Source organism: Arachis hypogaea, chromosome 10 (genome assembly GCF_003086295.3).
Source record: "Arachis hypogaea cultivar Tifrunner chromosome 10, arahy.Tifrunner.gnm2.J5K5, whole genome shotgun sequence".
NCBI classification, from domain to species: Eukaryota; Viridiplantae; Streptophyta; class Magnoliopsida; order Fabales; family Fabaceae; genus Arachis; species Arachis hypogaea.
In genome coordinates, this window is record NC_092045.1 from 19,485,161 (window position 1) to 19,510,981 (window position 25,821).

Below are 25,821 nucleotides of genomic sequence, written 5' to 3' on the forward strand. Positions count from 1 at the left end.
CAAAAAAAAAAGTAAAGCGACATAAATTTTTTACCAACAAAAAAAATATATATTTTTTTATTTTTTAGACACGTATCTATTTTTTAAAGTTATACATTTTAATTTATATAAATTAATGATAATTAAATGTAAAAAAATACTAATTAATAAAGAAATAAAATTTAAGATAAACATGTCCTGAATAAATTGAAATAAAATAAAGACTTTTAATTATGATCATTAATTATAATCACATATATTTACTTCAAGATTTATACTTCAAAAATTCAATATATTAATATTTTGTATTTTTATGTCTCAATTTTAGACTATCACAAATATTAGTTACTCTCCAATAATGATAATACTTTTAAAAAAATAAACATAATTAAATTATCTTAAAATTATATAATAATTTTTAAAATAACAAAAAAATATACAATTACCTAAAATATAATATTTGTATAGTAATTGAAATTTAGTTGCCAATATAAAAGTAACATATAATATCATTTCGTAATCAAATAAGTGTTTAATCAAAGAATGAATATTTATATAATAATGCGACGAAATAGATTAAAGTTTGAGTTTAACAATAGCAAGTACTCAAGTTTAAATTTTCATAAATTAATTTATTTTTGATAAAGTGAATTGCGCAATAAAAAAATCATAAAAAAAATCATATATTAAAGTAGAAAATAATTTATTTATAAATACAAAATTAAAAAAATTATTCTTAAAAGTTGAATATGCAAATAAAAAAATAAATTATAACTTGCAAAAATTATCTCCAAAATTTATTACAATAAATAAAAAAATTGTAAAAGTCATGTATCTATCTAAATTAAATTATATTAAATTATAAGATATCTAGATATTTAATCAACCTAATTAATTAGTTTGTAACTGATTTGATTTAATAATTTAGAAAAAAATTGAATAACCCTTTTTAAAAATATACCAATCTAAATAATAAAGAAACAATCAAATCCAAAAAAGTTACAAAACACCTATCATACACTACGATTATTAGTATTGAGGAAGCTTTAACCATTTATTCTTTTATTGGCTGTCTTTTTATCTTCTCTGCACTTTATCTACGAATATGTTAAGAATTAAACTTATGCTTCAACCTTTCAAAATTTCATATATTCTTGCCAAACACAATATTATTATGTCTTTTTTTTTATAGAAACCATTGAATGGAAGAACTGTTGGTAAAAAGATGAAGTTCTCTTATAATATGTATGACTTTTTATGATAATAAATTAAAAATAAAAAGCATGAAATAATATTGTATATATTTAAGTTAATTTTAATCTTTTTAATAACCAGATTTGTCATAACGTAATTGATAAATAATGACAGTTAATATGGATTGGATATGTTTTGAGTATGTTATACATTTTATAATTTTGTATGAAATAATATTAGTTTTAATTTATATATTTATTATTGGGTATTAAAAATAAAAAGTATTTGTATTGTTAGCATTTTTTAAAATTTTTCATCAACTCGGATCGTGATTAGGCCTAAAAGATCATTTACCTCATTGGAAATAAATGTAATCCAATTAATTTTCATCTGATAGTGCTATACATTTGCATAATCATAGGAGAATTAACTTTAGCGAGATAACAATATGGTATTTAGTTATTACATGAGTATTTTTATATATGGAATTATCAATCAATTATGTATAACTTCTGATAAAAATAATACAACATGGATATTGTTTATTAGGTAAAAGATAATATATTGACAAAGAAAATTAATTACAATGGGTATATTCATTTTAAAAAATATTTTTCTATGTAATATTATAAAAAATATCATGGTCACCCTGAATTATTAGAAGTTCAACTTCCATCGACAGCGATAGAATGCCTAAATTGAGACATTTTTAGACTATAATATTTATCAAACAAACAATTAATAAAACACTCATCTATACCTTCTCATTTTGAGTATATTTATACATAAAAAAAAGTTGAAACAACAAAAGCAATAAAAATGATGATTTTTATAATTTTGTGTGGCTATATATATATAGAACACCAGAAGACCATGATTATCTAACAAAATTAATTTTATTTATTGTATTCAATTTGAATAATTAAAAAATCATCTTACTTTAGTTTCGTCCTTAATTCACATGATTTAAATTTATCTCAATAAATATGATTTGATTTGATTTAATTATTATTGAAAAGTATCTCGAGAATCTATTTTATTCGTAGATTTATTATTTTAATTATTTTAATGATTAGTTAATTAATTTAATCTAATTAATTAATAGAGATAATTAGTATAATTAATTAATCTAATCAAATTAATTAGTTGATATAGCTAATTTATCATAATAAATTGTATTTAATGAGTGAAAAGAAACAAATTGCTAAACATCCTCATAAGCATGTCACGTCAATTCCATCATTAAGTGCGGAAACCTGATTTTTATATAATAGAATAGATAATAAATAGAATATATGAGAATATGATATGTGACATATTTTAATTATGAAATTAGTATTATATAATAAATTTTTCTGAATTTTTATTGCTTATTCATTGCTAATTTTTATATAATTACTTAATAATTTTTGTCTATAAAACTATCAACTACCTAATATTATGATTTAATTAACAAAATGATGACATTAATATTTTTTCATAAGTCTTGTTATTATTTATAATTAAAAAATAACAATAAATAAATTTATTTCCTTAATGAATGTTAATTTTATTGTCAAATTCTATATTACCTTTAAAATTTTAGCGTAATTGAGTCTAATTTCTACATTTTGAAATAAATTTACCCGAAAAAATTAATATATAAATCACATTATTATTACAAAATTACTTTTTTAATATAATTAGTGGTGCTTATTTGAACCATTAAATTTAGCTTCTAATGATATTAAAGTCAACCTATTTTATTATCTTGTGCTTTCAAAAAATTTACACAACTGACATAAAAATATAACAATTGAAAAAAATTCATTACAATGGGTATATTCATTTTAATAAATATTCTTCTATCTAATACTATAAAAATATACATTTGCCACTTTGAATTGCTACAGGTCAACTTCTATCCACAGTAGTAGAATGCTTAAATTGAAATATATTCATCAAACAAACAATCAATAAAACACTCATATGTACTTTCTCATTTTGGATACATTTATATATAAAATAAATTATACATAAAGAAAAAAAAAAAGAAGAAAAGAAAAGTTGAAATAACAAGAGCGATAAAAATTAAGATTTTTATAATTTTGTGTGGCCATCTATATATAGTAGATCAGACAACTATGATTATCTAACAAAATTAATTTGTATTTATTGCACTCAACTTGAATAAGTAAGAAGTGATCTCATTTTAATTTAGTCCTTAATCCACATGATTTGAATTTAGCTCAATATATATATGATTTGATTTGATTTAATTATTAGTTAAAAATATCTCAATCGTCTATTTTATTTATAAATTTATTATTTTAATGACTAATAAATTTGGTTTAATAAATTAAAAGAATAAATTAAAAAATATTAACAGAATATTAAATTAAATAAATTAAGAAATACTACCAAATCAAATTGATATAAATTATAATAAATTATATAATATTTAAATATCTAATCAAATCAATTAGTTGATATAGTTAATTTATCGTAATAACTTGTATTTAATGTGTTAAAAGAAATAAATCAAAAAACACTCTTAGAAACATGCCACGTCAGCTCCATCATTAAGTACAGAAATTTGATTTTTATATAATAAAATAGATAAGTGTTGAACGCCTCCTTTTTTGTTTGTAAAGAGATAATTTTTACTCTTATTTGTCGGTATCTTCTCTTTTTTAAACACAATTCTCAAAAGAAAAAACGAATCACAAACCAAACAAAGCTCTTAGGTTTTTTGTTGTGTCGGTTCAAGTTATAAATACAATAGAACAAAGTAAAATTTCTCGGTTCCTCTTCTCGCTCTCTATCTTTCTCTTTTTTTGGGAGATGGGGGTGGGGTGGGTGTATTGCTTGAGAGAGAGAGAGAGAGAGAGAGAGAGAGAGAGAGAGAGAGAGAGAGAGAGGGGCGGGGGGGAGGGAGAAAGAACAGGGCAGAAATATCGTCAAGGATGATCTCTCGTTTCTCAACGAACGTTAACGAGTTATTTGCAGTTAATGATGAAGAACGTTTAAGAACTCTCAGTGCCAATGAAGGCATTCCAGAGTAGCAAAAGTACGTGTGCATGAACTCTAATTTCATACACCTTTGCCATGCAATGAGCATTGGCTTATATGCTTTGACCCCCAAGGGTAAATGCTTTCACTCAAAACCATTCTCTATAAATTCTTTTCCTGAGACAATCTCTTGATTTCAAGCGATTAGGAAACGAATGCTTGACAATTACATCAAGAGGAGGGAAAAAAAAAAAAACCTCATCTCTGACTGAACTCGGCTTCTACGAAGGAGACGAAAAACTGAATCTAAATCCAGTTTTTCCACGATCATGCTCATCCTGCCGGAGAATATGGTAGAAGTTACCCTGAAACAATGAGGAGTATGTCAGTGAAGACATTCATTGCAGAAATGTAAATTCCATTAGGACAGAGGTGTAAGGAATGTATTGGAGAAAAAGATGAATATTTGTGAGATGTGCTTGCAACTACATCTACAACAGGCTGTTTGCCTACGTATGTGTGTGCGTGTGCGCACATCACAACAAATTCAAGGCATGGATCGGTTCAAAGTCAAACCCTATAAAATGTAAATGACAAATAGCAATTGCTGCTAGTTTGCAGGGTTCTTGTACAAATATAACAAATAAGACTACCCTCAGTTTGTGCTATATTACTCATTAACCATTCACTTCCTATAGCTTGAATCCCCACCCTCAAAACATATATACATAAAAACACAAGAAAAACCGTAGTTAAGAGTTTGATCTACAGCTTAATTAAATATAAATAAATTGAACAAATGGAGCTAACCTCTAAGCGGAAAAGTCTAGTAGGAATAACAAATCCACAGCCCACTGATGTCCGAAAGGATTCTAAGAACTTGCGAGGAGAGAACAGCTTATATTCGTTCTGAGTTAATTTTGTAATATTCCCAGCACCAGCAAACACATGACCATGGATTCCGTGTTCTCTCAACCACTTGATTGGAAGATCAAAAGATAGGTCTGCAAAAGCACTAACAGCAAGATCCCCTCCAACAAAGTCCCATCTAGATGAATCATCATTGTCATTGCTGACTCCATCTCTGCTTTGCCTTCTTGGTTCAGTAGGACCTAATCCCCGAGTTTTGAATCCCCACAATGTTACTGGCCCTCCAAGGGTGCAAACTGGAGAGAAATCACCACCCAAATAAAACCTTTCAGGAAGGGGAGATGGCTTGTTCAAGAAACCAGGGCCCCATGGAAAAACAGCACCGGCAGAAATGCCAAGATTCAGTGCTGTATTATAAAACCCAAAGGGGACTGCGCAACGAACATCGAACTCCTGCATTGAAAGTGTTAAGCAAGTTACTCGTGACAAAAACAAGAAAGAAAAAGAAATATTAGGATGCATGAGTGGTATTTACATATAAACAACTTAAAACATAAATGCTATTGAACATGCCGTAAAGGTGGATGGCTCCATTCAAACTTCTTTTCAAATATATAAATCCCTCATCCCCAGTAACAACCAAAATTTTTTTTTGGTGACTCAGTAACTACCAAAATTAAAAGCACTTCCAAAGGGGGGCAAAATAAAAAATCTTGAACCATAATTCTCTTCTGCAGGACCAGGTTCTCAATTTTCATCTCAATTTAAAGAGGACTAACAATATTGCAAAAAATCTAGAAGTTTCAAACTTAAATTAACTAATTCATTATAAGCTTTCTGGTTAGCATCAATTCTGAAATACTAGCACTCAGCATTATTTTAATAATTATTACAATTGCATTTTAGCGTGAGAGCTCAAGAAGTTAATTGCACCTGACGAATATACCGCAAGCTTCGTTCATCTGGTATGAGGCCACCAAAGTGAGTGGTAGAAAGAAAAGCATATCCTCTGGTAGGCCTGATTGGTGAATTTCTCCTGTCAAATTTAAATGTATACTTCAGAGATGACAGCAAACCATGGCCAAGTTGTCTCCTTATAGACCTGGATGACATTTGTGACGGATCTGTTAAGGTACGCCATCCAAGAGTGTACACTAAGTCATGGTGCCGTGTTGATATTAAGCCAAGAGACATGCCCAACAATTGCTCTTTGTATGAAGAAAACTCTTGCCAATCTTGGGAAAGCAAGGATAGTCGTGCTACAAGAGGAGTTAACAATCCTTTAAGTCTAGGGGCATAGACCCCGATACTCACCTCCGTTGTTTGGTTAGCACCGTAGGCCACAGAAGCATCCCATAGATCACCATAACCTAACAAGTTTTTGTACTTAAGAGTACCTTCACTAGTCCAGGAACTAGTCTACAAAAGCAATGCAAATTTTCATAAATGAGAAAGAGAAAAGAAAGGTTAGTAGCAGATTAAGACCAATGAATACTCAAGATTGATGCACAAACTCCAATAAAGTGAAGTCTGAAACAAAAGTTTTTGAATTCACCACATGGAAAATATTATATCTGCAATTTATACACCATTGTAATTCAGCAATAACCAACATGTCACAAAATGCTAACAAGTTGAGACATATAAATGATAAATTGCACTATATCTTGACTGTCAAGAAGCAGAAGGTACTCATCAGAAATAGCAATAATCATAAAACAGGATCTAAAGCCAATACAGACTTCACGGCAAAAACATTCAAAGCGGAGCTCAAAATAAATACATAGATTATGTACCTAATTTCCAATTTGAAGTTTATACGCATTATTTAAACCAAATGACAATTCCCAACCAAAAAAAAAAAGAGCCTTGTTCCTATGTCTGGGGTCAGCAACATAAGTCAGACAATTCTATTGGTTGCGTTCAGTTCCATGCTAACAGTGTCCTAGTATAAACCATGTCTTAAACATTGAAATCTGGATACCTCAATTGTTTCATCCATAGTTTTCTTATTGATCTCCAAACATCTAACCACTGGATTGCTTTCTATGTAATCTATTCTCCTTAATGGAGGTATGGGATTTCTACAAATATAGGTCTGCTTCATATGTGACTAAACGCTAAAATGTTATGCTTCCTAGTACCTATGAAGATCATTGAGTTGCCGTGTCAGCATTTTAGACATATTTCAGACCCCACACACGTCTTAGGTGTCCAATTGTGTCTTAATAAAATAAAAAATGTTGCTTTGGATATGTTTGGACACACTCAAATATGACTATGTGTTGGCATGTCCAACATTATTCTTGGCATATATTCTTGAATTATGTTTAGAAATAATTTCTATTATTAATTATTAATACAACAAAAATTATCTAAAATATTTTACATAATTAAAAAATATATTAAACAATAACAACAAAAAAATCTTATCCTACTAGATAAGATCTGCTGCATGGATCAAAGGTGCCATTGTGTCCTATGATATATCATGTTTATGGTGAGTTGTTTACATATAAATCTCTTTTGACCACCTTCTGTATGTTTATCTTCTCCCCACATGTCCAACCACCTAAGACAAGATTCAGCTGTCTTTTCAACAATAGGCAGCCTAGGCATTACTCCAACTTTCTCTCTTCTATTATCGTTCTTTATTTTGTCCATACATGTCTAACTTCTCATCCATCTAGTCTCAGCATCTTCATCTTTGCCACACTAAGCTTATGCCCACGCTCACCTTTTCCAACCGAACACTCCATTCTATATAACATTGCTGGTCTAAACAATACAATAAAAAATTTACCCTTAAGCTTATGCACTCTGTCACTTTGACTAACTCGCTTGAATTGTACGATTTATATCCTTCTCGATTTCACCATTATCCTACATAATACACCCAAATACTTAAATCTCTTTACATGTGCTATGATGCTTTTTCTGATTTTCACTTCTGTGTTACTGTTTTCCTTTCTCGTGCCGAACTTACATTTCATATATTTTGTCTTACTACAGCTTATGTGCAAACCATTCACCTCTAAAATTTCTCTCTACAAATCTAGCTTTTGATTTAAATGTTCTCGTGATTCTCCCATAAAGATGATATCATCGGCAAAAAGCATGTAACATGGTATGGATTCTTAGATACGGACAATAAGTATTTCCGAAACCAATAGGAAAAGATATGTGCCTAGAAATAACCCTTGGTGTAGTCCTACACACCAATGCAAAATTCCTCTATCACACCATCTTGAGTCTTTACACTAGTTGAAACTCCATTGTACATATCCTTAATTGCACAAATATATAAAGTCCTTACTCCCTGCTTTTCCAAAACCTTCTATAAGACCTCTCTTGATATACAATCATATGCATTTTCCAAGACCATAAAGATCATATATAGATCTTTATTGTTACTCCGATACTTCTTTATCACTCTTCTTAAATAAGTATATAGCCTCAATTGATCTACCTAGCATAAAACCAAATTGTTTCTCTAAAACCCGTGTTTCCTGTCTCAACCTACGTTTTATCACCCTCTCCGAGAATTTAATGGTAAGAATTAAAAAAGAAAAAAAAATTAATGTGTATTATAATATCAATAAAATATCAAGATGATATTATAAATCATCTAAAACTTTCTTTATATTTTATATATATGGCATGTCACGTCTATGTGTCTAGTGTCTATGTAGGTGCCCATGCTTAGTAGAGTGCTACACTAATTTTCTCAATTCTCACTAAATACATTATTCCTAGTTTTTATCTTGTATAGCGCTAAAACTCATCTATCTTTCAGTCTCATACTACATCACCAATCTTATTATATCCAAAATAACTCCTCGTCAGCCTGAAGTATGATACCGACAACCAAGCAGTAAAGCAAATTTGCTCTTTCTTTTTTTTTCTTTTTTTTTTCTTTTTTGCTACAAGTCTTCAACTGTATAATAGCTCTAATATTTAGAGGTAATCAAGCAAAGAAAATTTCATTTCTGTTAAACCATTAGTTTATACTAGAATATGTGGAAAAAAGATTAATTCAATCTCCATGGAGAACATCTGAACCATCAAAGCTCATACTAAAAGACGACAAAAACCTAGATGGGCAGTAAGAGGATGTGCCTTTTCAATAACTATCTAATCATACCAGGAGTTTGTGGAACAAACAGATGGAGATAATGTGAGTCATTCGTTAGCCAGCTACCCAAACTCCAAGGGGGACTAAAGCCATGGTTTCCTAATCCTTATCCACAAGATCAGCAGAAAGTGACATTTCCACCTCAAAGTCAATACCAGTAACTAGAACTTCGCAATCGAGGAAGCAAATGCAATACTCATACTCTATCTAACTTGAAAAAGTTTGGAAGCCAACACTCAAACAATGATTGTTTAGCATAATAACAATCTCAAACAGAACCTTTCTCTATTTCCTACCATCAACAACCAACGCTGCATATACACATCAGTGTGTTCATCCTAAAATGATCACAAAATTTCTTAAAATGCAATGAATAAGTAACATCACCCGCATCAAATTCTAACTCGTCTAAAACCCCACCCAAAATATTATGATGTCAAATCTCAACATAATAAAATGTCAAAAATGAAAAGCAAACAAGAACAATACCTACCGAGGGTTTGGTGTAAACGCCGAATTCTCCACTGACTTTGCTAGCGGCTTCGACGACATCAATGACGATGTTGGCTGTGTGAGGGAGCTCCGGCGGCCCAGGCTCAAGGCGGAGGTTGGTGGAATCGAAGATTCCGAGTCCCTGGAGCCTTGCAAGTGCGACCTGCGAGGCGCGAATCAGGTCCTGCACGGTGGCGGCGTTCTCGATCCCCTCGAGCTCCGCTTGGATCACCCAATCCTTCGTCTTCGCGTTGCCACGGATCACAATGTCGTGGACTCTGATTGGTACAAGCTCCGATGACAGCCGCCGCGAGAGCGTCTCCATCTTGAAGCGCTGCTCGCGAAGCTGCGACACTGGGGACTGGGAGTCACGCGAAACGACGTCGTCTCCGTCTTCTTCCTCTTCTTCTTCTTCAAATTCTTCTTCGTCGTCGTCTCCGTCGGTGAAGTGGCTTTGTTGTTGTTCGGGGTCGGCATTGGGGGAGGGGTGGTTGTTAGGGTTTGGCTGTTTGGTGGTTTCCATTGATAGGAGGCAGTTTTTTTTTTATTCTGTGAATAGTGTGAGTGGTGTTCTGTTGTTGTGTGAGCAAAGCAACGCTGCCACTGAAGAAGAAGGTGAATAATCAGGAGGAGGAGGAGGCAGGAAAATTTTCTGAAAAAAAAATAAAAAAAATAATTATTATTTCTTGAAACAAATAATTTTATCTTTATTTTGCGAAATCATTTTTTTTTATGTTGAAACTTGAAACAAGTTCACCTATTGCATCCGCAAATTTCATGAAAATTAGATATTTTATCCACGGAAAGGGAGTTGTTATAGTGCTGAGAGAAAGATTCTTCAGCAGCGGAGGATGTTGCGTGTCTGAACATAATAGATACACTTGTTTTGTTAAAATATTCAACGTTTCTGTATGTGTCGCAGTTGGAGGTAGCTGGTGCAGACACGGGTCCTACAATTCAAAAGAACATTTTAGAAATCGAAGTTGTTAACAACTCAGTTAAGGTATATTAATAACTTAATTAATTGGAAAACAAATATAATGTGATAGAGTAATTTTTTTGTTTTCACATTCACGCTTCAGTCCGTAGAAAAAATTGGATGGGCCTAGGGAAGTTTAAGGAAATTGGCAAGAGATGGACTACAACCCTTAACCGTTCAGATACAAATAATCCAAAGGCTTAATGTTTTTAAAACAAAAAAAAAAACCCTAACCTGCAGAACCCTTTACCCCCTGTCATTTGTGGACTCACCCCCTTCTGATGCAACGCAAATTGGTACCAAACCAATACCTAGCCCTAGCTTCCGGCGCACTCTTGATGTTTGCCGGCCGTCCCTCAATGTAGCTTCCCGTCGAGCTCTAGGTCTTCAACCCCTGTTCGGTCACCGATGGTAGCTGCTTGGTGGAGCTCAGCGTTCGTCATCTCTGTATTTGCAGACGCTTTTCAGGAACCGCCATTTGGTTGCCATTGTTGGGTTCGCCTCTGCGTTCAGCGGTCGCCTTCGTTCTCGTTCTTTGCCGTCCTCGATCAATCGGCCTTCACCGTTCGCGTTACTCACCGTTCACCATTCGAGTTCGCGTTCGCGTTTGTGTGGAAGCCACGTCGGTCTCCTTCGACCGCTAAGACGAAACAGCGAGCGACCCCCGGCTGTGGTACTACTAGCTTTTGTCGCCTCCGTGAGTTTCCCAAACCCGCCACCAGACAATACACCCACACAGCACCAATACTCTGCTTCAACCTCTACAACTTCCGATTACTAATACAATAGGTAATATTTTGAATTGGTAATGGTTTGGACTTTCTTCATAGACATAATTAGTATAAAACAGCTATGTTCTCTTCCCTGTGATGTTGATATTAAGCTTTGAATTCTATAGTTATGTTTTAATGTGGCTGCACTCTAGGGGTTCGATGTAATTCTTTAACCGTATTTCTGGTTGGTTTTATAATTTGTAGCTTTTAGAAAGTTAGTAAGTTGAGTGCATGTGAAGGTAGAATAATTCGATCTTAGTAATCAGAAAAATGTAGCTGCACAAATAGCATCTTTGCAGAAAACATATTAGCATGATGATTCCACTTGCATCAGTTTCTTCTGGTAAAGTTCAACTGTTAATGTGAACTGGTTAATTTGCTAATTGTTCTTGTGCTTGTTGGTCTTGTGTTATTTTTAAATTTTTTTCTTGTTGTTGTGATTCTCTACATATGGACTTGCTAACCTGATAATTTGCTAAATTGTTGGGCTATAGTTGTTTTTTTTTTTTGCTAAATTGTTATATTGCTGTGATTTAATTTGTTGGATTTTGTATTTAGGTCTTGTTCTTGATTATTTGGCCAATTATTGTTCCGGATTTATTGTTGTGTTTGAGATTATTGGCGGATGTTGGTGATCAATGATTTATTCTATACGTCGTGTTTTCTTCGTCTGAAAGGAAAAAATCAGTTTCATTGTTTTGTTGTTTGTTTGTTTTGTTTCAAAAATCAATTTTTTTGTGATCATTGCTCGAACTCTAAATATTGTTCTGCTGGTTTTGTTCTGTTTATTTTCTATAGAAAATGTATTTTTTGTGATGAATGTCGAAACTCTGAATGGTTTTCTGCTGTTTTTGTTTAGTTAATAGAAATCAATTATCTGTGATCGATGCTCAAATTCCGAACCTTGGTCTCCTGCTTTTGTTGTTTCAGAAATCAATTTTGTGTTTGTTTTGCATTGTGTGGAAAATTGTATGAGGTATATAAGAACTAAGAATGAAGATTATGTCAATGGTATTAGTATGGTGATTGTGGTCTCCCACAAGCTTGAACATAAAATTGAAGAGAGAATCGTCTCTCTTTTTCTTCATTAGCCTATTTTTGGGCATTGTATATCATTGTAATATGTTTAGGCATGGAACTAGTTGTTTATAATCCCCTGGTGAAGGAAGTAAATGCAGATGAAGAGTGTTTAGAAGTAGTTGTATTATTCATTAAGTTTTTATTGAATCAGGTGTATAGGGGAAATATTTTTATTATACTATTAATTTAGGTAGAATGTTAAATGCAACGAGAGCATATGCCAAACAACAGTATATGGATATGACCCTTAGACGTTTGTTGGTGTTGCAAGTCCTGATTCAGTCGATGTGTTGTTGAGGTACAAATGGAGGTGAACTTAAGCGAGGGGATGCTGATTGTCGAGGGACTCAAAGTGATGAGTACGAGGAGTTCAACCGTGCCGAAGAAAGAGGAGCCGTGGCCGATGACGAATGTTGTGACTTGGAAGACCTTAGCAGACTGAGTGTGGATGACATTTTGAAGAAGGTTTGAGTCAACGTTGAGAGTGCATATGAGTTCTATCAGAGGTTTGGAAAAATACATGGGTTCGGTGTGTGAAAGGGTGACTCAGGGAAAGACTGTGAGGGGAACTTGGTTAGATATAGGTTTTTTTGTAACAAGAAAGGCTTGAGGGAACGTAAACACTATGACAGGATTGACAGAATGAGGGAACACAAACCAGAGACAAGAACTAACTGCAAGGAAATGTTATCAGTTTTTTAAGACAAAAATGATAAGTGCTGGAAGGTGAAGAAGCTAGTCACCGAACACAACCACGAGTTGACACCGGTAGGAATGGTGCACTTGATTGCCAATCATCGTGGGTTAACGAAAACGGTAAAGAGTCAGATAGATGGGATGCAAGCACATGGTATTGCAATGTCTAAGATTGTAGGGTACATGGCTAGTATGGCCTGTGGCTATTCGTTGTTGGGGTTTCTAAAGAAGGATGTCTACAACTACGCTGACAAACAACGGCGTATTAAAATAGCTGACGGTGATGCTAATTCTGTAATAGTGTATCTTGAGGGAAAAGCCGAGTTAGACCCATGGCAATCGCAAAATATAATGCGACTTGTGACAACAGGCTAACGAATCTGATTTGGGCTGACGGATCTAGCAGAGTTGATTACCAATACTTTGGTAATGTATTGGCGTTTGATTCAACATACAAGAAAAACAAATACAAGAGACTGATTGTGATTTTTTCTGGATCAAACAATCACAAGCAGACCACCATCTTTGGGTTTGGGTTGTTGCTTGATGAGAGTGTTGCTTCCTATCGGTGGATGTTGGAGAATTTGATGGAGATCATGTGTGGTAAGAAGCCGGCTGTAGTTGTGACTGACGGCGACAAGACTATGATAAAAGCAGTTTCCGAAGTGCTTCCCTCTGCGACCCATCATTTATGTGCATGGCATGTGGAGAAAAACGTCACATCTAATGTAAAGGGTGAAGAATTACTTGGGTTGTTTAGAAGATGGTTGTATGCAGAAATGGCGACAGATGACATCGAATCCAAATGGGAGCAGGTTGCCGATGAGTATGGCCTACGCGAGAAACAATGGTCATGCCAGATGTATGATAAAAAGGAGATGTGGGCAAGTGCATATCTGCGTGACAAGTTTTGTGCGAGATATCGGACAACATCTAGGTGTGAAGGCATTAACGCATACGTGAACAAGTTTTCAAAGTCCACCCACACAATTTACGAGCTGGTTCAGAGCTTGGAGATGGTTGCCTGAGAGTTTCGGAATAGGGGGTTGCTGCTCCAGTTTCAATCCATCAACTCGGTTTTGGTTATGACAACATGCCTGAGAAGTATTGAAAGACATGCCACTACGGTATACACAAGAGAAGTATTTGGGGATGTCAAGAAGGAGATCGAAGGGGTAGGTGCTTTGAACCAGATTAACAAAAGAAGGATATTGAATACAATGGTATACACCCTTGAGGAATATGAGGAACCTAATGTACACATAATGGCGTCCTTTGGTCGGTCGACTAGCAAAGTAAGTTGTCAATGTAACTTCTGGAAGAAGCATGGATATCCATGCAAGGACATGTTCTTTGTGATGAAGGCAGAGCACTTGAAGGAGATACCCGATAAGCTCGTTCTGAGGAGGTGGAAAACTGATGCAAAATCCCCTGAGCAGTACACGAAAAGTTGAGGTGACGTTAGCGAACACGGTGTTATTCTCCGCCATGGGGCACTCCATTTCGCATCGCAGTGAATGTTTTTCCTGGGGGCATAATGGTTGGCATTGTTCCAAAAGGTTATATGTGAAATTCAGTCCTTATGTAAAGACCTTGAGTTGGATTACAAGGCATTTCATTGTGGGGTTAAGCCGAGCGCTGAACATGCCGGTGAATCAAATGCTGTGGTTAGGGACCCACTTGTTGCTTAGTCAAAAGGAGCTCCAAAACTTGGAAAGAAAAAAGGCCTTGGTATGCACCTGCTGCAAGGGTACGGGACACACAAAGAGAACCTACCTAGCCAAGGGTGATTATGATGAACAACACGATTTGAGAGACGATGCATTCGAGGGGGATGATTTAGACATGCCTGACCGGGTAAGATATTTCCTTCGAAGTATTTTTGGAAACTTGTTATCCATATGCAGCATCCAACTTTTAACCAGTACTTTGAATACAGGACGATGAACACGTGGGTGATAACCTGTTTTTAGGCCCCAGGGGCACATCGAATAACGTCTATCACAACACGGTGAGTTGTTTTCTGTATTGCAGACATGAATTTAGTACCAAGAAGCAGTTAATAGTATGTAAGACAAATTAACAAATTGGGATGCATGAAGAGTGGATTGTTTGGTAGTTGAATTATAAGCTGGCGTAATAAGTAGATAAGCATAAAATCACTTATCGTGATAGCCTGCAAATAGAGTAACATGATTGGTAGTTGAGATAATGTTGGACTAAGTAGTAGTGTAGTATGAAATCACCTAATGTTATCTTGCATATAGAATGTAGTTATATCTGCCTGAAATAATTATGGTCAAGTATCGGGAGATGGGTAGTGGGATATTATAGTTAGCATTATGTATGAAATTAATTATTTCTAGTCAAATTTTCTGAAAATAGAGAATTAAATCTTATAAATACCCTAAATGTTGTTACCTCTGTTGGTTTGACATAAAATCTGCTATATTCTGTTGCAGTAATAATCATTCATTCATGGAGTTAAGATTGGTACAATTGCAAGGCCAAGACAGGTGCCCACGCAACATATCAGCAGGCAAGCGTTACTCGTGAGGCCGTTTCATGGGTAGACAAGTTAGGAGTTCCATAGGGGTATGAGGAACTTTGCACGAGATATGTTGATCCCTTTGATATTATTTGTTGTGGTTACGAGTTGGAGTGAACCCTTTGGGTTGTATTCAATTTCTTTCAGTTCGATGTTGTTGCCAATTTTTTCGAATGTGATACTAGATTAATTAATTTGTATCTGGGTACATCAAATGTCAATACCAAATTGATATTGTTGCAGTGGACCTCGTGGGATTATTCCTTGTATTCATTGGAACGTCATGGGTTGGCATTCTTTTTTGTTCGACACAATGTGTATTGGGCTATCCGTAGAATACATTTACACAAAATCGGGTCCATGTGGACATCGGGCCCAACAACATGTCACTGTTTATTGACTTGAAAAAGTAATCTCTAAAGGGTTCTGTCAGAAAATTCACTTTTGGAGACCATGCAATGGAGAGGTCACACGGTCTATGCATGTACGGTGAAGGTGATTATGCAATGATGAAAATGAAATTTAGAACTAACAAGGAAAAACATATAGCGCTAATGATGACATGTATTTTTAACAAGAGAAAATGTTTATGTGAAACACCACATAATGACATTGCCATTTTTCATTTATATCGATGGTCAGACGAATCCCAAAATATAATCTGCAAATGCATCACACTAAAAAAAGCATATTATGGTGCCTAATATCGGAGAGGAATGGCATATTAGGGTCCCTAATATGCAATCAAAATGACATCTGTTTGGTCTCCATGACACAAAAATTAACCAAAATGCATAGGCAGTAAATGACGATCATGATAATCCTTTCCTTTCATCCTGAAGTCGTCACGGAGGAAAAACACTAGAGGATCAACCTGTAGTTCAGCACAAACCCTAAACAACAGCTGCTCCATGTCTTCCATGATCACAAACGAAGTGTTGTCAAAATCTGGTGCAATATCTATAGCCACAGATGCAAAAGTAGATCACAACCACTATGAAAACAAGTGTAAAATGAAACAGGAAAACCTAATGTAACCCAAAAACTTCACAAAAAGAAGTACCTAGCTCATGTAGGAGGAGGTTCCTCGCGATTGTGCTAGATCCGCTGCTCCCGTTGCCCGCAACACTAACAGACTCTCCAACCTCGAGTTCTCCAAACCTTACTGCCAAGTCTTGATTCCCCAGTACCGTCTTCTCACCTTCGGGGTCTTTGTTTCACAATTCAAACCAGGACTCCGCCTCACGCCTTACCATGAAGCCCTTGTGCTTGCTCCCTTTGAAGCCAAACACTTGTCGATTACATTCTTCCCATGACATGTATATCACGGGCTTTCTTCCTCTCCTCACTACATAGTAATGAAAACGACAAGTATCCATGTATGGGACTTGTTATGTGGGAATGGCTTCGTACAACTCCCTTGCCGAAGGAACTCCCCAAATCGTAATGGAAGTCTTGTCAGCTTCCCCCCTCTAGTAAACCCTCATAGCCCCTTCGTTGGAACTTTCAGTTTCATAACAAGCGTTTTCAATTTAAATCAATATTTCTCTGTTACTCTTCCCAAAATTTCCCGCATTTATTTACTTACACCATGTAACTATTTATCTTCTATCCGTTTTTTATCCACGTGTAATAAATTTTAAACCAATTCACATATTAAGAACAATAACGCCATCTTAGTAAATCCAATTGTTTTTCTCATGGCAAATCATTTGTTTACAAATATTTCTATCCCATTTTATTATACAATTATACCTTAATTTATTTCGTTAATTATTATTAAAAACACACAAAAAAATTAATGAATTATCTTTTATTCTTTGAATACACGTTTTTATTATCAAACAATAATTTTTTCTGTTACTATCTTTAACAAAATAGGTTTAATTTTTTATTAGCTCTTACTTTTGGCGTTCATCATCTAAAATTTGAAAAAATTTACCGTACAAACTATTATATTTAACTAAGTGTAAAATCTGTTGCACAATTAGAAATAATCAATTCTTAAATATCATGATTCAAAAAAAATATGTTTCTTCTCTATGTACATAAAAATATAATTACATATTAGTGTCAAAAAAGCTATTACATAAAAAATAATTTGCAAACTACAAAGATTTGAGGGTATGATATTAAATTAGTTAAATTAAAATTTTCAATAAATTACACAATTAGGACATAAATTTATCGCATAGTGAAAACTGATACATATAAAACTAATGAATTACCTATTTTTTTGGTTTTTTAAATACATATATTGTACCCAGGTTTAGTTTCTTAAAATTTGGGGGGGGGGGGGCGAGGCCACTACTCGCCCATCCTTTAGGTCCATCCTTGTACCCAAGAAATCTTCTTCACACATATTAAACCATAAATCCTCAACTAACCGTTCTCATTTTCAACCCATAATCTCAAAAACATACACCCTAAATCTCAGTACATATGAACCCTCATTCTCTCAAATTATATACAAAACATTCCAAACCATTAAATACTACTCTTTCATAAAATCAAATTAATTAACAAACCATAAACCCTTAAACCCCTAAACTTTCAAAAGTATATACTAAATATTTGTCAATTTTAAATTAATATTTACTATTTTTGAAATTATAAACTAATTTAAAATAAAAACCAAATATACCTCACTAGATCCTAAACACTAAACTAAAATTCCTACATCTTTAACCCCTAAATCCTAATTTCTGAATACTAAACTCTCAAGAACATATCCTAAACCCAAATTCTAAATCCAAAATACCCCAACCCTAAGTTAATCCTAAACTATAATCCTAAATTACAAATTCTAAACACCCAATCCAAAAAAAAAATAATTACTACATCAAAAACCATTCAACCTTAACTGTGCCTTTGTTTAACTTGTTTAATTAGCATGACTTATTTTAAAATATATTATGTAACATTAATTACTAATAGTTCTAAATTTTAAAATTTTAAATTATTTTTTTATTTAGTATTATTATAAGATAAAAATTTTTGTTATTCATGACTTCATTGTCATGTTTATATATATATATATATATATATATATATATATATATATATATATATATATATATATATATATATATATATATATATATGTATGTATGTAAAAGGTTTTAATCAATGGGCCAATGTATATATATATAATAGGACAAAACACGCATATAATACCGTTGCTAAGTTAGATAGGATTGTTATATAAATGATTTTTTAGTGGTTTATTAGTGATCACAAATAAATACAATAGTGTGAAAAGTAAGAACAACGACGAGTGAAACCTTTAAAAGTATGATTTTTTTAAACCATGAATAGTAATCAGTAATCCAAATTTTCATATGGTAATGTTGTTTTTTTATAAGAAATACGATTTAAAGATATTTGCCTCAATAGACCGAGATCGAAATGCGATAGACTAATTTTTCTACTAGTTTCACGCCTTGCAGCCTAAGTTTCTGTATTATAGAATTCAGGAACTCACCGAAGCTTCTCGTGGGTCTCAAAAAGATACTCAGTTGATTCTTATCAGTGAAGTTCACACCAGATCGTATTTTTTTTAATGGACCCTCTATAATGCACCAACACTAAAACACTCTCCTCACTAGCCATTGTGTGTCACTCTAATAAGAGGAATTGACGTTCACACCACACCTACACACATATGGTTCTTCATAATTCGAAACAGATAATTTCGAATTATATGTACGTATCTCGAATCAGCTATATTCGAAATACATTTTGAACTGCTTCCCTTATAATTCGAATCGGTTTGATTAGACTGCTCTTTGCATAATTCGAATTAGTTGAATTCGAACTACCTTGGATTCCATGCATTCATAGTTTGAATGGGACAAATTTGAATTGACTTGGTTCGATTTACTTGTGGTTTTTAGTTCGATTTAGGCTGATTCGAATTACATAAAAACATGCTTCTGGGTCATTCTTATTACGTTTTTTGCTTTGTCAAATTTCTGTAATTTCTCCTACCATTTGGTTTAATATTGTGATTGGCCCTATATAATATAATATGAATTTTTAAAATACATAAATAATTTAGTGTAACTACATTTATTGATATAACATATATCAAATAAATCTCAAATGATTAACTTAATGTATGAAAAGGACAATTGCTATAATATGATTACAACAATTATTCATAATTTTATTCTCCCCCTTTGATATTATTAAGATATTAAATATTCATTTTAATATTATTGTTTACAGAAGTCCACAAATACTAATTCGCATTTTTTTATCATTTATAATATTCGAAACGCCTTTTTTGATGACTCATTTTTTTAAATCTCATTCGACTATTTGAATTTCAGGATACTGTATATATCTAACATCTTTTTTTAACCCTTCTTAATTAAAAAACACAATCAACAAACTAACTGTAAGATTAGTTTATCTTTTATTAAAAATAAAGTTAAAAGACAAAAATTAACCCCTTAAACTGATCTAAACATTTTAAAACATAAAAAATTTGACATAGAGAAAAACACAAATTACTTCTAACACTGGACTCAGATATTAAAAGTAATGAGGCATGCATTACGTATACCCATATGCCCAATCCTTTTTTTTCTCCACACTATTGGATCTTTTAATCACAGTCCAACCAAACATGAACCCATTCTTCTTAGAAGATTATCATTCTACCCAGATCACCCAATCTACATGTTCATTATCAAAGGCCCATCCAGGTAATTATTTAATGGCCCCGCCCATTTAATAAAAAATATTATTAATTACACCAGCTATATTAACGTTAACTGCATTCATTATCATTAGAAAATTTTTTACTAAGCAAGGACAACTGGCACAGACCCTGCCAACTGCAGGGTCCACGATGACTTTTCTTGGCATCATCAACCCCCATTTTGAGAACGCCAATACTTCTCTGTGGACACGCATTCCAACCACAGGCACCACATGTATCATCCGCAGGTGCGGAAGGATTTTGCATTCAGCATAGTAGAATTTTTCTCTAAATAAAAACAAGTGGTTGCTTTATTTTTTCACTTTTTACTTGGAGCAAACTCTCCCTCAAATTTATTCTTCCTTTCACTTTCACTTTCACTTTCACCCTCTTTTTTCAATATCTCTCCTCTTCTCAAGTTAAATTTTAAATAAGTTATCTATAATACTTTTTTATTTTTAAATGATTTGTTTTGATATTATCTTAAGTTTATAATAAAATTTTTGGTATAACTAATTAGCATTAGATATTATTAAAATTATAATTATATAGGCTTAATTAATTAAGAATAAGAATTTTATTATTTAAAATTATTTATTTAAAAATATAAAAATAATCATTTAGAATTAATTATTTAGAGAAATATAAAGATGATTATTTTTTTTAATTTATTTCAAAAATTCAAAGAAAGCATATAAATAGAGAGAAGCATTGTATATACAATGCAAATTGATACATATATATAGATATTCTATGTGTTTCTCTGCTTGATCGACACGAGATGTGCTGTAGACAAAGCAGTTGTGTCTCAGGGCTTATCTAAAGTATGTTGATAGCTTGTTGCAATAGATCGTGACTCAGCGACGTGTTCCACAATATAATTCAGACCCGTATAGTGTCATTTTTTGTCTTAATGGGCTTCTATAATATATTGTTTGGAGCGGGCTGGAGGTAGGAGATGGCTTTGGGTTGTGGTGTAATGGTAGAAGGGTTAAGAAAATAAATTAATAACCAACTTGGGTTGGCCGAGTGGTCAGCTCACTCGTTTGCTTAAGTAAATGTCAAGGGTTCGAATCATCCTTGTGCATACAATAATCTATTGGCCAGTAGCAGACCTTTAAATGGAGCTCAAATGTTGAATCGTTCCTTTTACAGAGTGACGAGGTGTGAACCCTTTTTGACTCGGCGGGTTGACGTTGCTGTTGTTGCGCTAGATTTGTAAGTTGGATTTAGCGGTTGAGTTTAATATTTATTGATTAACATTGTTGGTCTGTGTGATTTGATATTGCTTAGTTGTTGTGTGGTCGACTTATGTATTTTTCAAGAATGGAAGTATAAATATTGAAGGGTTATAATTTTGGTATAGGATGGGTTGTTGGGTGGAAATGTGAATGGATTTCTTGGTTTATAGTAGAAATTGTAAGGCTGGTGGGGGGGCTTATTATTGCGTTACTAATGCTATATAGTACATAAAAGTTGATGGTTGAATTTTGTTTTCAATTAGAGTGTGTTTGGAAAGTATAATAAGATAAGAGAAGAATTCTTGAGAGAATTGAGTTGAATTCAATTTTTATCACAATTTTCATCTTTGGAATGAACTAATTTAAAATTAAATAAAATTGAACTAAGTTTTATATTTTGACAATTTTAACTTTATCAATCTAATATATCAATCTAATATTTTTTTAGTACTCTCGGTAACTTGATAGTTGGGTGAAGGCATGATGTCGATGAAAGAATTAGGGTCATAAGGGTATTTGTTGTCTTTTTAATTATTTAGAAAGACATTTATAGTAATATATCAATTTAGTAGAATAGAATTGGAAGTGAAACTAAAACTGGTCTAAATTGTTTTGCGCTATAAAATGAGAATTAGAATTTTATAAAGAATTTTTTCTACACTATTTTTAGTATTAAAGCATGAAAAAGAATTCTAATTCTTAAAAGAATTGAATTTTTATGGTTTCTAAACACATTCTTAGTAAATTATCTTACATTTTCCATAGAATTTTTTATGCGAAAAAATACAGTAGTGCAGTGTTAGAACAAATCAGTTTCTATGCCTTAGAAAGAAAATTGTAGTTATCAAAATCAGACCGTTATCATCTTTTTTTTATCAGTAAAAGTTGTATGTGAATATTGGAGTGCAAATTGCCAATATATGTACTAATATTATCAACAGATGCTAATTTTTTGTAGTTGATAATTCAAAGAACTTTGAGCATGAGTGTTGTTTTCAATGGAATTTGATTGTCTATTTAGTGACAAAGAGGATGAATGTGATCCAGTAAACATCAAAAAGTTGGTTTCTACATCGTCTTCTGATGATAAGGATGGCAGTGAGGAAGGGACCGAAAATGAAACACCCAGGAGGAATGGTAGTGTCCTTGGCATGGTCACAACAGATAAGTTGTTGCAAAGAGAGTCTATGTCAGAGGAAAAGACTTATGTTGCGTACAAGAGTTTTGACAAGGTAAAGGGGTTTGTAGTTCATAAGGTTGACTTTGGTCGTGTGAATGGTGTGTTTGTTAGGGCTGTAATGACCCGACTTCTAGCATGTCATGATCACACTAGAGATTAAGCGTTAATAACTTGTTTTCCTTAACTTTAACTAGTATTTATTATAAGAGCCTGATTCGCTGTTAAGCGTAATTATTTCATGGGATAATTTTTTTAAAACGCGTTTGGGTTGATAAGCAGATACATTCATAGATAAAAACACAGGTAACAATAGATAAAACAGAATCAGAACTTTCACGTATATACTTCGCATGTTCATTAGCATCACTACTTATGAAATCTCTAGAAGTAGCAAAATATTAACTGTTTATATAAATGTACATATGGTATTCCCTAATCTCTCTAGACTACACAAATGAAGGAACAACACTCTAAGTCTTCAAAAACGTGAACAAAGTTGGTGTCATCAAAATGCAATATATCATTTATCATTCCTCTACACAATCATACGTCATTACTGGACTGTCAGTACTCCATCTGAAGGGGAAAATGGGTAAGAACTTGGGGGGTTTTTAATAAGATCGAAGTTATTAGTTAAGTTCATTAACACTTTGTTGTTTACCAGATAAGCAGTAAAATACAAAAAATAGTACACAAATAGAGAATGCATAGAAAACATCACACAATAGATAATACAAAAAATACACACACATCCACACAGAATGCATAGCAGAAAATGATGTGCAAACAAGTATGATGCATGTATGACCCTACGCAGGTGGTGCACGAAATTGTGATCAATACTTTTCACAAATCAAATAATCCCCGGTAATGAATCCAAAAACTTGGTGTTCAATACCAGGGCATAAACACAACTTCGCACAACTAACCAGCAAGTGTACTGGGTCGTCCAAGTAATAAACCTTACGCGAGTAAGGGTCGATCCCACAGAGATTGTTGGTATGAAGCAAGCTATGGTCACCTTGTAAATCTTAGTCAGGCAAACTCAAATGGGTATGGTGATAAACGAATAAAGCATAAAGATAAAGATAGAGATACTTATGTAATTCATTGGTAGGAACTTCAGATAAGCGTATGAAGATGCCTTCCCTTCTGTCTCTCTGCTTTCCTACTGTCTTCATCCAATCCTTCTTCTTCCTTTCCATGGCAAGCTTAAGCAAGGGTTTCACCGTTGTCAGTGGCTACCTCCCATCCTCTCAGTGGAAATGTTCAACGCACCCTGTCACGGCACGACTATCCATCTGTCGGTTCTCGATCAGGCCGGAATAGAATCCAGTGATTCTTTTGCATCTGTCACTAACGCCCCGCCCTCAGGAGTTTGAAGCTCGTCACAGTCATTCAATCATTGAATCCTACTCAGAATACCACAGACAAGGTTAGACCTTCCAGATTCTCTTGAATGCCGCCATCAGTTCTAGCCTATACCACGAAGACTCTGATCTCACGGAATGGCTGGCTCGTTTGTCAGGCGAGCACTCGGTTGTCAGGCGATCAACCATGCATCGTGTATCAGGAATCCAAGAGATATTCACCCAATCGAAGGTAGAACGGAGGTGGTTGTCAATCACACGTTCATAGGTGAGAATGATGATGAGTGTCACGGATCATCACATTCATCAAGTTGAAGAACAAGTGATATCTTAGAACAAGAACAAGCGGAATTGAATAGAAGAACAATAGTAATTGCATTAATACTCGAGGTACAGCAGAGCTCCACACCTTAATCTATGGTGTGTAGAAACTCCACCGTTGAAAATACATAAGAACAAGGTCTAGGCATGGCCGAATGGCCAGCCTCCCAATGATCTAAGAACTAGGTGTCCAAAGATGAAAATACAATAGTAAAAGGTCCTACTTATAGAGAACTAGTAGCCTAGGGTGTACAGAGATGAGTAAAATGACATAAAAATCCACTTCCGGGCCCACTTAGTGTGTGCTTGGGCTGAGCATTGAAGCATTTTCGTGTAGAGACTCCTCTTGGAGTTAAACGCCAGCTTTTATGCCAGTTTGGGCGTTTAACTCCCATTTTGGTGCCAGTTCCGGCGTTTAACGCTGGGAATTCTGAGGGTGACTTTGAACGCCGGTTTGGGCCATCAAATCTTGGGCAAAGTATGGACTATCATATATTGCTGGAAAGCCCAGGATGTCTACTTTCCAACGCCGTTGAGAGCGCGCCAATTGGGCTTCTGTAGCTCCAAAAAATCCACTTCGAGTGCAGGGAGGTCAGAATCCAACAGCATCTGTAGTCATTTTTAGTCTCTGAATCAGATTTTTGCTCAGGTCCCCCAATTTCAGCCAGAAAATACCTGAAATCACAGAAAAACACACAAACTCATAGTAAAGTCCAGAAAAGTGAATTTTAACTAAAAACTAATAAAAATATACTAAAAACTAACTAGATCATACTAAAAACATACTAAAAATAATGCCAAAAAGCGTACAAATTATCCGCTCATCACAACACCAAACTTAAATTGTTGCTTGTCCCCAAGCAACTGAAAATCAAAATAGGATAAAAAGAAGAGAATATACTATAGACTCTAAATTATCAATGAAACTTAGCTCCAATTAGATGAGCGGGACTAGTAGCTTTTTGCCTCTGAACAGTTTTGGCATCTCACTTTATCCTTTGAAATTCAGAATGATTGGCTTCTTTAGGAACACAGAATCCAGATAGTGTTATTGATTCTCCTAGTTAAGTATGATGATTCTTGAACACAGCTACTTCATGAGTCTTGGCCGTGGCCCAAAGCACTCTGTCTTCCAGTATTACCACCGGATACATACATGCCACAGACACATAATTGGGTGAACCTTTTCAGATTGTGACTCAGCTTTGCTAGAGTCCCCAATTAGAGGTGTCCAGGGTTCTTAAGCACACTCTTTTTGCCTTGG

The 25,821-nt window shown here is 33.8% G+C and overlaps 1 protein-coding gene across 2 annotated transcripts; it reads right to left on the minus strand.

Moving 5' to 3' along the window:
* Window positions 1–4,107: 4,107 nt before the first annotated feature.
* On the minus strand, window positions 4,108–10,640 carry LOC112715330 (uncharacterized). Of its 2 annotated transcripts, XM_025767088.3 has the most exons (5): window positions 10,419–10,591; window positions 9,663–10,313; window positions 5,968–6,453; window positions 4,975–5,487; window positions 4,108–4,529 (listed from the first exon to the last, which is right to left on the minus strand). In XM_025767088.3, the coding sequence occupies exons 2-5, from the start codon at window positions 10,182–10,184 to the stop codon at window positions 4,446–4,448; spliced, it is 1,605 nt and encodes a 534-aa protein (XP_025622873.1). In that variant the 5' UTR covers window positions 10,185–10,313; window positions 10,419–10,591; the 3' UTR covers window positions 4,108–4,445. The 2 variants fall into 2 exon arrangements, with proteins under 2 accessions (XP_025622873.1, XP_029145453.1); XM_029289620.2 differs by having other exon boundaries at window positions 9,663–10,640.
* Between the last annotated feature and the right edge of the window lie 15,181 nt (window positions 10,641–25,821).